We start from the raw sequence: 14,709 nt of genomic DNA, 5'->3' as shown, positions 1-14,709 counted from the left end.
TTATGTGGTTAAATGCATGCAGAACAAAAAAGTGAATTGCTGACTGACACATGCACACACCTTTCACTGTCACAGCTGCAGTGGTCTCTGCACTTCCTGCCTGACACGAGTAGCTGCCGCTGTCCTCAGGTTTGAGATCCTTGATGTGCAGCTGGAGGAGGCAGCCATCTTGTTTCATCTCATACTTCCTGTTAGCTCTCAGTGGCAGCTTGTTCTTACTCCATTGCACGAACACTCCAGCTTTAGACAGCTCACAACACAGAGAGGCTGAGCCTCCCTCCTCAGCCTCCACACTTACTAAGTCTTCCTTGAAGAATGGTGCAAGCTCTGAAAAAATGGTTATGAATTATAAACATAAATATGCATCTTTGGTCATGTGGTTAAATGCATGCAGAACAAAAAAGTGAATTGCTGACTGACACATGCACACACCTTTCACTGTCACAGTTGCAGTGGTCTCTGCTCTTCCTGCTTCACACGAGTAGCAGCCACTGTCCTCTGGTTTGAGCTCCTTGATGTGCAGCTGGAGGAGGCAGCCATCTTGCTTCATGATGTACTTCCTGTTAGCTCTCAGTGGCAGTTTGTTCTTACTCCATTGAACTGACAGTCCAGGCTTAGACAGCTCACAGCACAGAGAGGCTGAACCTCCCTCCTCAGCTTCCACACTTATTAAGTCTTCCTTGAAGAATGGTACGAGTTCTGCAAAAAGTTGATCGGAAAAACATAATTGCACATCTTAAGTGGAACTGAAGACTGCAGAAGCCTAACAAAAAGGAGAATTGCATTGGGTAATGCAGGCATCATCAAGACTTTTTGACCAACTTATAATGCAGATGGTGGAACTGAAATAACAGCATCTCGACAGTACTCATTTCAGCAACTTAAGACAAATTCAAGACAGTACATTGAATTTTGTTGTGTGGTTAAATGCATGCAGAGCAACACTAAATTGTTGACTGCCAAATGCACACACCTTTCACTGTCACTGTAGCAGTGGTCTCCGCACTTCCTGCTTCACACGAGTAGATGCCGCTGTCCTCTGGTTTGAGATCCTTGATGTGCAGCTGGAGGAGGCAGCCATCTTGCTTCATGATGTACTTCCTGTTAGCTCTCAGTGGCAGCTTGTTCTTATTCCATTGAACTGACAGTCCAGGCTTAGACAGCTCACAGCAAAGGGTGGCTGTACCTCCCTCATCAACCTCCAGACTTTCCAAGTCTTCCTTGAAGAATGGAGGAAGCTCTGGGAAAATAGGCATGAAAACAAAACAGAATTCCTCATTTATTTTGTGATGGAAACAGTGGTTGAAACCTCCCTGTGTTATTTTAGAAAAGCTATTTGCTAAGTGGGTGGGTTTAACATATAATGTAGTATAACATAATGACTACAAGATGGAACACAAAAACGCAGGAAAGCATTGCACAATAAAATGCATGCAATTCTGAGACTGTTCTAAGAAAGTCAGAATTATACAAACGCACACACCTTTCACTGTCACAGTAGCGGTGGTCTCTGCACTTCCTGCCTGACACGAGTAGCAGCCGCTATCCTCAGGTTTGAGATCCTTGATGTGCAGCTGGAGAAGGCAGCCATCTTGTTTCATCTCATACTTGCTGCTCGCTCTGAGTGGCAGCCTGTTCTTCTTCCATTGTACTGACACTCCAGGCTTAGACAGCTCACAGCAAAGGGAGGTTGTTGCTCCCTCCTCCACCTTAACATTCTGCAATTCTTCTTTGAAAAATGGTGGGACTTCTGTGAAATGTAGGATGTGTGGGGAGAAACACAGTGGGATGTTTTTTAAGAAGGCATTTAAGACATTATCAAATTAAGGCTAAACAGGATGTAGACAATATGTTTTATTTTTTTGATAGACGATTGTTTGCTCCACTGGAAAATATTGAGTTTCAGCAAGTTCAGACAATAATCAGTAATTACAGTTTTCCATGACTTGGAGCTTGCTGATACTGTAAAATTTAGCACGCAGATTTTCAATGGCACACACCTTTCACTGTCACAGTAGCAGTGGTCTCTACACATCCTGCTTGACATGTGTAGCTGCCACTGTCCTCAGGTTGGAGCTCCTTGATGTGCAGCTGGAGGAGGCAGCCATCTTGCTTCATCTCATACTTCCTACTGGCTCTAAGTGGCAGCTTGTTCTTCTTCCATTGCACTGACACTCCAGGCTTAGACACCTCACAACACAGGGAGGCTGTACCTCCTTCATTAACCTTCACGCTTTGCAGTTCTTCTTTGAAAAATGGTGGGAGCTCTGGGGGGGGAGACAGGAGAGTAAGAGACCAATTAAGTAAAATTCAACTACTGACATGATAGATCAGTGGTGTTTGCCTCATATCATATTAAATCATACAGATTTTCAGGAAGGTTTGATCATCACAAAAAAAAAGTTTCTATGATTTAGATATTGCTAACACTGACAATTTCATTGCCATACACACCTTTCACTGACACAGTTGCAGTGGCCTCCGCACTTCCTGCTTGACATGTGTAGCTCCCCCTGTCTTCAGGTTTGAGCTCGTTGATGTGGAGCTGCAGGAGGCAGCCATCTTGTTTTATCTCGTACTTTCTGCTGGCTTTGAGAGGTAGTCTGTTCTTCTTCCATTGCACTGACACTCCAGCTTTAGACAGCTCACAGCACAGAGAGGCTGTACCTCCCTCTTCAGCCTCCACACTTCGTAACTCTTTCTTGAAGAATGGTGGGAGCTCTGATGGGAAGTTGTTGGGAAGGATACAATTATACATCTACTTTAGCATGTTAGTTTAGCATAATAGTACATGCAGTAGTTGCATTTCAAAGCCAGAGGTTTACTAGAAACATTCAGCACTGACAATAAAGTAGTAGTAGAGATTAAGTTGCACTTGAAAATATTTTTGTGGGAATTGCTTTGTACATAATCACAGCATAGTAACTCAACCAACAAATACATGACTTTTCTGTATCAGAGAATATTCTGATGTAGTAAAATTTGCAGTACATCCCATTTGTTGTGTGGTTAAATGCAAGCAGAGCAAACGCAGAATAATTGTTCACTGCCAATTTCACACACCTTTCACTGTCACAGTAGCAGTGGTCTCTGCACTCCCTGCTTGACACAAGTAGCTGCCGCTGTCCTCAAGTTTGAGATCCTTGATGTGCAGCTGGAGGAGACAGCCATCTTGCCTGATCTCGTACTTTCGGCTGGCTCTTAGTGGCAGCCCTTTCTTCTTCCATTGAATTGGCACTCCAAGTTTAGACAGCTCACAGTACAGAGCAGCTGAACCTCCCTCCTCAACTTCCACGCTTTGCAGTTCTTCTTGGAAGAATGGAGGGAGCTCTGGGAAATTAGGAAAGAAAGAGACATTTGGCATAATAATGTATTATTCAGACATAACAGTTCTGATTCCAAGTGTGTAACATCAATCAGCTATCTTAAAGCTACATTATTTCCATTTTTACCTGTTACAGTAAGTTTGGCACTGCTCTGCACGTCTCCTGTATCACAGCAGTATGTGCCAGTATCCAAGGGATCCACATCATGTATTAGCAATAGGTTGACTTTTCCCTCCTTACGTATCTCATATTTATCACCATTTCGGAGGGGGATGTGGTTACGCCTCCAGGTAACCAGGGAGGTAAAATCAGAGATTGTGCAGGACAGAGTGGCTGTCTCTCCTTCCATGATCACAACGTCTTTAGGCTTCTCCTCAAATAAAACTAGAATTTGAAATGAAGTGTCACTTTAAAATGTCAGAGGAAATCATTTTACTGAAATGACACTATCTTTTTAGAAATTACACCCTCTCTCCCTTATTCTCTGCTCACCTCTGGCCTTAGGAACAACTAGCAGACGTGCAGAGGTCCTCTCCTCCCCAATCACAAATGCCACGATGCCGGTCTCCTCAGGTGTTGTCATAGTGAGGACCAGCCGCTGTTCGCGACCGTGGCACATCATCTGGTTCATCTCATTCTTCTGCAGAGGGCTGGAGCCAAGCCACCAGACACCCTCACTCACGTCTGCGTGGCTCAGCTCACACACAAACACCGCGTCCTCACCCGCTGTCACCGTTATACCCTGCAGCTCTGTAACGATCCGCACGCGCTCTGTGGAGGAAGAGGAAGCTATATACAGCTGGCTTTTTAGAGATGGAATGGAAAATATTTACAACAACTTAGATGAGAGCAGCCAGTTGGCTTTATTCATGCCACATTCCTTGTACTGTAAAAGAGTATCAATCAAATAAAACTAGATCAAATAAGGTGTGAAAGTCTATTATAGTCACCACCTACCCCTCACGATCAGCTTGGCCGTGGTCTTCTTGCCCCTGGTGATACAGCAGTACTCTCCAGCATCCTCCAGATGCAGTTTCTTGATCTCCAGGCTGTGTGTTGGTCCTTTCTTCTTTAAAATGCATCGCCCTCCTTCTTCAATCACAGTGTTGTCCTTCTTCCAGGTGACAGGGACATTAGCACTGGAGACTTCACAGGACAGCAGCACAGATTTGCCCTCCATCACCGCTTGGCTTTCCAGTTCCTTCTCAAAGAACACAGATGCTGCCGCTGGTATAAAAAAAAAAGGGGGAGACAGGATGTTACAAAAGGTGGCTCACATTTAAAATAATAAATACTAACGTAATTATCTTTGGCTTCATTTGCATTCTTGTCAAAGCAACAGAAATCCAGTGAAATATCAATGTTACCAAAGAACACAGAGCTGCAGAAGCAACATATGGATCATAATAAGTTTTAAATTGAGAATTCAGTGTAAGAAACTCAAAATGGCAGCGTGTCAAATACCTCTGACGTTGACCTCAGCCGTCGTCTTCTGCTCTCCCACGATGCAGCTGTACTCCCCGACATCCTCAGGCTGGATGTTTCTTATGTTCATCTCAGCTGTTTTCCCCTTCAGCGTCATCTGATACCGTCCCCCCTGATAGATCTGGTCCTCCCCCCTCCACCACTGCACAGGCACCCCGGCCCTGGACAGCTCGCAGCGAAGGGACACGTTGCCTCCCTCAGGGGCCTCCTGGTTCTTCAGACCCATTTTAAAGGTGAGGGGGATAGCTGTGGAAAAAGCAAGGTAATGTTGTGTTCATGTGTGTCTATGGTTGCATTTCTTTTTACAAGGAAAACACTTTTTTAATTTGTGCACTGAATGAAAAAACAAACAAGCATGCCTGCATCTACAGTCTTCCCTTACGTGTAATGGTGATGTTGGCTGTTGTCTTGGTGTCACCATAGATACAGCTGTACAGTCCGCTGTCCTCCAGCTGTGCGTTCTTGATGGTGAGCTCCATGCTGCTGTTTCGATTTTTAATCTGGTATTTGAAATTGCTCTTCAGCAGCTCTTGTCCTTTCCTCCACTCCACAGGGAGGCCGGGTTTAGACAGCTCGCAGTTCAACGTCACGCTGTTCTCCTCCTCCACCTGCTGGTTCCTTAACTTTGTCTTGAAAGTGATGGGAGGAGCTGCAAGGAGAAGAACTATGATTATATAGTTTTTCTTCATCCTATTTTAATAAGTGCTTTCAATTTCAATTAAATCAAATAACATCATCATACAAAGGCTCAGATGTCATGTTTTCAGTATAGGATTTCTACTTTACCTTTGACGATGAGCTCCGCAGTTGACTGGGTGTCATTCGTCTTGCAGGTGTATTTCCCAGCATCACTCTCCTCCACGTTGTTGATGATCAGTTTAGTGAAACGTCCCTCCTGTTTCATCTCATATTTGTATCCAGGTTTGAGGATGACTCTTCCTTTCCTCCAGTCCACTGGAGCTCCAGGTTTGGAGAGCTCGCAGGAGAAAACTCCACTGTCCCCTTCCTTCACCTCCAATTTCTCCAGCTCTTGTTTAAATGTAACAGGAAGTGCTGACAAAAAAAACAACCAAGCGGAAATAGTTCACTCTCATGTTTTGAAACAATTCTGTATTGTTTCTTGTTAGATTTCTGAATACATCTTGCAAATTGACTTTGTCAGAAATACTAGGTCTGTTTTTCTATGTAACAGCTGTTGTGAAACGTACCTCTTACTTTGATGTCAGCGGAAGTCACAACAGTGCCAACAAAACAGCTGTACTCCCCCAAATCTTTAAGAGTTAAATTTCTGATCAGCATCTCAGCTGTCCTGCCTTCTTGCTTCATCTGATATTTTTCTCCCTCCATCAGAAGTTGAGCATCTTTCCTCCACTCCACTGGGACTCCTGCTTTAGAAAGCTCACAGCGCAGCGTCACGTTGCCTTCCTCCACAGCTTCCTGGTTCCTCAACTTTTGCTTGAAAGTTATTGGGATCCCTGAGGAGTGAACGCAAAATACTGTGTAAGACGAGCAAGATACCAAAGCACGATCATGTTTTCTTTTACATAATGTGTACTTGCTCTCACCAGTGATGATGATGGTGGCAGTAGTTTTTACGTCCTCACAAACACAGCTGTATGAGCCACTGTCCTCAGGCTGGCTTTTCCTGATGAGGAGCTCCACCTTGGAGCCGCTCTGCTTCATCTGGTATTTCTCTCCGTTGGTCAACACTTTGTCTCCCTTCTTCCACTGCACTGGAGTGTCAGGTTTGGAGAGCTCACAGCAGAGTGTCACTCCGTTGCCTTCTTGGACCTGAATATTCTTCAGTTCTTGAAGGAATTTGATGGGCCGCTCTAGAGGAGACCACAGGAGAAATGTCAAAATGATTTTCATATTGAGGAGTTTTGTTTTTTTTATTAAGTAGAGACAGGTATGTAGCATAAAACGATGCAACACACAAGCTAATTTGCAATGCCTGTCCCCAAGTGGGCCTTTAAAATACATAAAACTAAACAAATAATACACAAGAGACAGCACAAAACACAAACTCAGACCCAAAAACTTTATGCAATGAATTTGGGCATGTATACTCATACACAACAAGTTGCGACATAGAAATCCACTTCAATAACTTCACAATGTATATTTCAACTTTGTCAGTTTTGCATGTATTCTTGTGTTGTTTACTCTTTACTGGTGGATTCAGTTGTATTTATCATGTCTATAGTTTACCTTTTAATATGTGTATTCATGCACTAAAATAAACAGTGCAACTCATCGTACTGTATGCAGTTATTACCATTCACAGTGATCCTAGCTTGTGTACTGTGTTCTCCACATATACAGGTATAATCTCCAGTGTCGTCCAGACTGAGCTCCGTAATCTTCATCTCCACCTGCAGGTCCTTCTTCCTCATCTGGTATTTGTCTCCATTTTTCAGCAGCTCTGATCCTCTCCTCCACTCAACTGAAGGGGCAGGTTTGTTGAGCTCACAGCGCAGAACCACACTGTTGCCCTCCGTTGCCTCCTGGTTAACTAGTGGCATCTTGAAACTTGCTGGCAAATCTGTCAATCAGAGTCAAATCTTACACAAGAAATCTTACATAAAACTGAAAAGCAAATAATATGGATAAAAGTAGGAAAAGGTGTATAGTGCACTTAGAATTACTGATCACAGAGGGTCAAATAAAGATGGATGAAGAATGAAGACATAAATACTACCAAGTTAATGTCTTTTGGATCAAAGAAAGCTAAAGAGAAAACATGGTAATAATTATCTGATCATGCAGATGTCTGCTGAATTCACTGGATTCAATAAAACACTTCCTTGTCTTTGGTAGGACAAGGAACATAATATTACATGGAAGTTACGTTGTAGGAGTGATGTGATGAGAAGTAATGTACAGTACACACCAAGTACTGTGACATTTAGACTATAATGTGACATATGAAACAATAATCGCTCCATTGAGCTTCAGTGAAGCTACATAATGGAGCTCACACAGTGCTAATGGCCACTAGGTCTACTTTGTTTTCACTGTACTATATTGGAGCTGACCTCTTTGACGTCTGCGCTTAGGTGATTCTGTTGAATACAGTGGGAAAATTCAAAAAAGAGAAAGAAATGTGATTCACAAAGCATTAAATCCAACATATGTGGGGGAGTTGAATTTCTCCTACCTTGGACAATGAGCTCAGCAGTTGATTGGCTGTCTTTGGTCTTGCAGGTATATTTGCCACCATCACTCTCCTCCACGTCATTGATGACAAGTTTAGCGAAAGGTCCCTCCAGCTTCATCTCGTATTTGTTTCCAGGCTTCAGGATCGTCCTGCCTTTCCTCCACTCCACAGGAGCTCCAGGTTTGGAGAGCTCGCAGCTGAAAACGCCACTGTCCCCTTCCTTCACCACCATGCGCTGGATCTCTCGTTTGAATGTCACAGGAAGTGCTGTTGTGGGTATATTTAAAAAAACAGTGTTCAGTGATTGCATTGATTTGCAACCTGCCATTTCCATTTACTTTTTTGTTGCAATACAAGGAGCAGGCACCTCTGTTTGTCTGTTCTTCCTCTCCTCAAAGCCATAAGAGAAATCTAACAGTTTGTTTACATACAATCTACAAATCTATATAAACATTTGAAATTCTAATGGAAGCTGTAGTTACGTATCACTAAGTCACAAGTGCACAATTTAAGTGAGAGATATAATTGGACTTTCCAAGGGTGACACCGATAATAACAGCCTTTTAGATATTATGATCAAAATGATAGAGTTATAACCATATAATCATTATAAATATACCGTGGCTAATGTGGGAAGCAGTTATGATGTGTGTTCTCATTGGTTTTTGATGGCTTCAAACTTACGTTTCACTTTAACTTCGGCTGTGGTTTTCTCATCTCCTGTGATGCAGCTGTACCTCCCAGCATCCTCAGGTTGGACGTTGACAATGGTCATCTCAGCTGTCTTTCCTTCTAGTTTGATCAGATACTTCCCTCGGTACGTAAACTCAGACAGCACCTGAGCGTCTCTCTGCCACTGCACCTGGACTCCCTTCTTTGACAGCTCACAGCGTAAAGTCACACTCTTCCCTTCTTCAGCCTCCTGGCCCTTCAGGCTAACTTTAAATGTGGTGGGAACAGCTGTTGAACCAAACACAGATGCTGTTTAACACATGTGAAGCAGAACACAGGTAAGATCATTGAAGAACCACTTTACAGGGAGCTCATGAAACTTCTAAACATGGGAAAAGAGACTACGCTTCAGTGCACTCATCTCACACACCGAACATACCGATAACTTTAACAGTGGCCTTTGTCTTCTGCTCTCTACATACACAGGTGTAGACCCCGCTGTCGTCTGGTTCAGCATCTCTGATGATCAACTCCAGGGCTGAGGCCCTTTGCTTAATCTGGTATTTCTCTCCATTCTCCAGCAGATCTCCTCCAAGCCTCCACTCCACAGGGACACCCGCTTTAGAGATCTCACAGTACAGTGTGATGTTGTGTCCTTCCTCCACTTGGACGTTCTTCAGCTTTTGTTTGAAGGTGATGGGAAGAGCTGAGAGGCAAAGATAAAGTTAGGTCATCAAAAAAAGAATAACCACCCAAATTTAATGAACACTGTGTAATATATACAGATATCTGGTCTCAAACTGTCACTGTGTGTTTTTAATGTGATGTTACAATAAAAAAAAAGTCATTAAACATACTGGGAAACAAGAATGAATTTGAATATCTGCGGCCACGTATGTATACGCATCCTCCATTGCCACACTGCCTTTAGCCAATTGGCATGAGCACAAATGCACACCTTCACCCACACACACACACTTGACCTCTATGCCAAATTTCAGGCTATAAGTGTGAAAACTGTGGCCGCAAAAGGGTGGGGAAAGTTTTGGAGAGTGAACAACCAACCAGTCAGAGTGAGCAATGGAGCTGCTAGTCGCAACTAAATAATAAATAAATACCATTAACAGTCAGAGTTGCAGTGGTCTCTATGTCTCCACAGATGCATGTGTAGATGTCGCTGTCCTCAGGTGTAACATCAAGGATCCTCAGTTCAATCAGCCCGTCTCTTTGTCGTATGTGATATTTCTCTCCATTCCTGATGAGTTCATCCCCGCTCTTCCTCCACTCCACACTGTACCCAGGCTTCGACAGCTCGCAGCGTAGAGCCGCAGTGCTGCCTTCCTCAATGAGCACATTCCTCAGCTTCTGCTTGAAGGTGACTGGGAGAGCTGAGGAGTCATGGGTGATTGTAGATTGAGATAAATAATTGTTGATAATGAGCATTGTTTGTCAAAATCAATTAAAACCTATCACTAAAACCCATTAGCCTATTTGTAAATCATGTCTTACCAGTGATTTTGATAGTGGCAGATGTTATCTGATCAGCACAGGCACAGCTGTAGACCCCACTGTCCTCTGGAACAGGCTTCCAGATCAGAAGCTCCAGAGTGGTCTCTCTTTTCCTTATCTGGTATTTCACTCCATTCTTCAACAGCTCGTGTTCCTTCCTCCATTCAGCTGGAATTCCAGGTTTGGACAGCTCACAGCGCAGTAGGACATTGCTTCCCTCCTCTGCTTGCATATTCTTTAACTTCTGTATAAATGTTATGGGAATAGCTGGAAAACAAGAGGTGACGTTTTTACTGAATTCAGTTAGAAGCAAGGTGAAAATGGTGAAAGGCAGCAAATCTGAGAATAAATCACAAAGAAGTCTGATTTGACTGTGTAGGTTTTTGGCAAAGTTAGCTATATACATACCGTGTACTTTGAGGCTTGCTGTAGTGTGGTGATCTCTGCACTGGCAGGTATATTCTCCTGAGTCAAGAGGCTTCAGAGCTTTGATGGTCAGAGAATTGATCGTCTTCCTCTGTTTAATCAGGTATCTGTCTCCAGGCCTGATACTCTCGAAACCTCTCTTCCAGTGGCACTGGACCCCAGGCAGAGAGTATTCACAGGTCAGGGTGACGGTCTCCCCCTCTTTGGCCTCCAAGGACTTAAGAACCTGGATGAACTCTGCTGGGATGGCTTAAAAAGACAACAGAGAGGAAAAATAATCCAATAAAATCATTTAAAATCTGATAAAATATGCCACATCCCTCTGGCATTTAATGTTGGGCAATAGTGAGCAATAGCAGTCCTGCAACAACAGGTCGATACAAAATGCTGTTCATACCTCTGACAGTCACAACGGCCCTCGTGGTAACAGATCCAGCACTGCACTCATACACTCCAGCATCGTTGTTGCTGACCTCCCGAATCGTCAGCCGGGCCTCACAGCCGGAACGACTGGCAAAATACCTCGAGGAGTTCCACATCAGGCAGCCATCTTTGTACCACAGGATGTGACATGGCTTGGAGGCCACGCAAGACAAAACCAAACCACCCCCTTCAATAGCCTCGCAGTCTTCCAGTGCTTTAATTATGGTAGGACGCCTCTCTGGTAACACGAGGAGATGAAGCCAAATTAAGAAATGTGACAGGAAAGTACACAGTAAAACTCTCCAGCAGATTAGAGCCTCACCTCTAACCAACAGTGAGGCGTACGATCTTTTGTCCCCCGCTGAAAATGAGATAGTGCCAGTGTCTTTGCGGGCGAGCTGTCTAAATGTGAGGGTGTGGTAGCCTCCGGGCACCATCTGGATCTCATTGAGCTCATTGGTGTACAACAGAGTCTCGTCCAGATACCATTTTACCCCAGTGTAGTCACTGGGACAAATTCGACACCTGAATGTGACCGTGTCGCCCTCTAGACACTCGACATCCTCTAATTCATCCAGGATCAAAACTCTCTGACCTGAGAGAAACATGGAGAAGTTGGAAAGTCAAAAATCCTGTGAACATCATATACAGTAGGTACAAGAAGCACATGTTCACTATGATCTCACCCTGCACCGTCAGCTGTGCCCGGCTCTGCATGGTACCTACATCACAAATGTAAATATCTGTGTCCGACTTGTCCAGACAGGTGATGGTCAGGGATAGCACCACACCCTTCTGCCTGATGACATACTTCCTACCGGACCTCAGCTCCACCATGCCCTTCAGCCAGGTCACTCGCTTGGCTGGCCGCCTGGTCTCACACTCCAGGGTCACTTTACCCTTTTCCTCTGCCCGCGTGTCCCTTAACTCCCTCGCAAATGTGTGCTGGAGCTCTGAAAGGAACAATGAAGTTTAGGATATTTTTAGGTTTTTTAAGTTTAGGGTCAAGCTTCACACTTTTCCAGTCACAGATCCAAATTGCAAAACAGGACATAGCACAGAGTAGCATTGTGCAACATTACAGTAAAGACATTATATTGTTAATAGTCATCAACTAACATTTATTTTGAAAGCCCACACCTACCTCTGATCTCCAGCTTGGCACGTGAGGCAATGCCATCGGCCTCACAGCAGTACTCTCCAGAGTCTCTGATGGTGGAATTCTTGATCACCAGTCGCGCCAGGTTCTTCTCTACACTCATCACATACTTGGGGCTTGGCCTGATCAAACGGCCATTTTTCAGCCAACGGATCAGGACCTCTGGTTTGGTGATCTCACAGCTCAGCTCTGCGTCTTCACCTGGCACCACCTTAGTGTTCAGCAGCTCCCTGAAGATGTGCACCGGCTTCTCTAATGGAGGGGAAATGCATTCACTCATTCAGGATTATTTGTATAAATGCATCTACTAAATGGTAGTTCAAAGTAAAACACAGGTATTGCTACGTACACAAACAAGACAGAGCTGATCAATTTATCTGAGACAACCAGGTACTCACCTTTAACAAAGAGCATGGTCCTACAGCTTAGGTCTTTAATTGTGAAGACCACATCTCCAGCATCAGTCAGTAAAGCATCTCTAATGGTCATCTTATAGTGGCGGCCATTGTTGATAACCTGGATACGGCTATTGGTGACAACCAGCTGGCCATTGATGGTCCAGGAAGGCTCGTCATCGAGATCGTGAGAGAGTTGACAATCAAAAGTGCAGCATTCGCCTTCTTGGACTGATGTTATCTTTATACGATGAACAATAGTGATGCGTAAGTCTGTAGACAAATATAGCAACAGAACAGCCTAATTACAGAAAACATATCTCTACAGATAAATAGAAAGAAACTGCAACACCACAGAAAGACATGTAACATCTTTGGTCATCCATGTAGCAACGGAACTGAATGCCACATTTCCAAAAGATATGGCCAAGAGGTAGAGAGTAGATGATAAATAAAAGGTGACCAAAGACAGAGCCCTGAGGAACACCACTAATACTTTGAAAAGAGCTTGACCTGAATTTTTTAAGTCTCTATATTCCTGTTTCATGATTGCTTTAGTGTCTGTTTTAAGAAAAAAGGGTCTCATTCACTTATATCTTCCTAAGTTTTTCTTACATTTGATATTGAGAAGACAAAAATCCATCAGATTCATGGCCTATTCTTAAACTGCAGAATTGTCGGCACCCGTGCTCTTAAAATAATGAGTCCCCTTGTCCTTGTAAATTGAAAGAGCATATCACTTGATCCTAGTTGCCATAGGTTAAGCCTCTGCCAATCCACATAAAAAGGGCATGAGACTGCAGGCCCTGTGCACACACAGAAACTGAAAAGAAATGTTGGGAGGATTAAGTCAAGACTGCCCAAATGAAAGTCTAAAAAGGGTGAAGCACCAGACTCTAAACATAGAAATACTTCAGTAGTTTTGAAGTGAAGGTACATCTGCAGGACGTGAACGCCTAATGAGCTGTCATATCTAGTGAGTCAGGACAGTAATGGATATAAATTAACAAAAAAAAATGCATAAGATGCTATTACTCGTTCAAAGAACAAAGAAGGGTGCGCGACTGTGTTCGGGATGTTTATGAGCATGTATCGACAGTGCACAATTGAGGTTGGTGCTTTATAAAAAGATAATGATGAGGTGGCGCACTGTAAGCAGCAGGCATCAAAGACATAGCATGGTAAAAAATGCAAATATAGGGAGGTGAAACAACAAACGAGAGTAAATCTGGCTTTGACTTTCAATGGTGAGCCCGTTTACAAACAGTGACTGATTACTGCTTAGTACACCTTTAAGAAGACGTTTCCTCTTAAGAATGGATGGTGAATGAAGCCAAATGTTATTTGAGGCTCCTTCTGTCATTCTATCAATCATTTGGTGGCACTCTTGTCAAATGGCAGACAGCTTAATGTGAGCACAACACTTGATCTTCAGAGTGTCGAGCTTCTCCAATTACTACTACTCACCATGCACAGTAACTTTAGCCTTGGTCTGGCTGGTGCCCAGGTCACAGGTGTAGTGTCCAGCATCATCTTTGCTCAGGGAATGGATGATCAGTGCCATGGACTTCCCAGACTGGAGTAACTCATGTTTATCATCAGTGGTCAGGATCTCGCCATCCTTCCTCCAAACAGGGGTCACTTTCTCTTTGGAAATCTCACACTGCAGGCAGACCTCCCCTTGCTCTTCTCCCACTACATCCTCCAGAGACCTCAGGAACACTGCTGGATGCTCTGGAGCCAAGATTATCAATCTTAAGTGTGCATGTTCCTCAGAAATTAACACATAGAAATGCAAGTTTTCGAAAAAAGCTATTGATTATACACTTCAGTTAGCTGACCTTTGACTTTTAAGATGGTTGTCTCAGAGAGAAGGCCGGCTTTGAAGGTGACCCTGCTCTCCTGTGGTCGCGGATTCTTAATTGTGAGGCTGTGCATAGTGCCCATGTGCTGGATCCTGTTGATGGCATTGCAATAGAGGCGAACATTGTTGAGAAGCCACTCCACATTGGCAACCACGTAGTTGAGCTCACATGTGAACCTGGCAATGCTATCCTCCTCAATTTCCACTGGCTCTAAGTGTTTTACCAACTTCAGCGTCCGCACTATAATAAAAAGGGGAAATAGATTATGACAAAGCATCAACTGAACTGA

General features: G+C 43.8%; 1 protein-coding gene across 1 annotated transcript in view; it reads right to left on the bottom strand.

Moving 5' to 3' along the window:
* obscna (obscurin, cytoskeletal calmodulin and titin-interacting RhoGEF a) overlaps positions 1–14,709 on the bottom strand; it is a 42,436-nt gene that overhangs the window by 23,145 nt on the left and 4,582 nt on the right. The window contains exons 9-37 of the mRNA XM_049588654.1: positions 14,397–14,660; positions 14,023–14,289; positions 12,559–12,828; positions 12,146–12,412; positions 11,688–11,954; positions 11,324–11,596; positions 10,976–11,239; positions 10,561–10,827; positions 10,153–10,419; positions 9,762–10,031; positions 9,083–9,349; positions 8,656–8,931; positions 7,972–8,238; positions 7,090–7,356; positions 6,377–6,643; positions 6,020–6,286; positions 5,598–5,864; positions 5,194–5,460; positions 4,791–5,057; positions 4,284–4,553; positions 3,819–4,097; positions 3,453–3,710; positions 3,064–3,330; positions 2,455–2,721; positions 2,001–2,267; positions 1,484–1,750; positions 974–1,240; positions 433–699; positions 61–327 (exon numbers count right to left, since the gene is read on the bottom strand). Coding sequence (XP_049444611.1) covers positions 61–327; positions 433–699; positions 974–1,240; positions 1,484–1,750; positions 2,001–2,267; positions 2,455–2,721; positions 3,064–3,330; positions 3,453–3,710; positions 3,819–4,097; positions 4,284–4,553; positions 4,791–5,057; positions 5,194–5,460; positions 5,598–5,864; positions 6,020–6,286; positions 6,377–6,643; positions 7,090–7,356; positions 7,972–8,238; positions 8,656–8,931; positions 9,083–9,349; positions 9,762–10,031; positions 10,153–10,419; positions 10,561–10,827; positions 10,976–11,239; positions 11,324–11,596; positions 11,688–11,954; positions 12,146–12,412; positions 12,559–12,828; positions 14,023–14,289; positions 14,397–14,660 — 7,764 coding nt within the window. The remainder of the gene's footprint in view (positions 1–60; positions 328–432; positions 700–973; positions 1,241–1,483; positions 1,751–2,000; positions 2,268–2,454; positions 2,722–3,063; positions 3,331–3,452; positions 3,711–3,818; positions 4,098–4,283; positions 4,554–4,790; positions 5,058–5,193; positions 5,461–5,597; positions 5,865–6,019; positions 6,287–6,376; positions 6,644–7,089; positions 7,357–7,971; positions 8,239–8,655; positions 8,932–9,082; positions 9,350–9,761; positions 10,032–10,152; positions 10,420–10,560; positions 10,828–10,975; positions 11,240–11,323; positions 11,597–11,687; positions 11,955–12,145; positions 12,413–12,558; positions 12,829–14,022; positions 14,290–14,396; positions 14,661–14,709) is intronic.

The sequence above is a fragment of the Epinephelus fuscoguttatus genome, linkage group LG10, assembly GCF_011397635.1.
Source record: "Epinephelus fuscoguttatus linkage group LG10, E.fuscoguttatus.final_Chr_v1".
In the NCBI taxonomy this organism is placed as follows: Eukaryota; Metazoa; Chordata; class Actinopteri; order Perciformes; family Serranidae; genus Epinephelus; species Epinephelus fuscoguttatus.
Note: the sequence above shows the minus strand (reverse complement) of the source record. Positions and strands in the feature narration are given on the sequence as shown.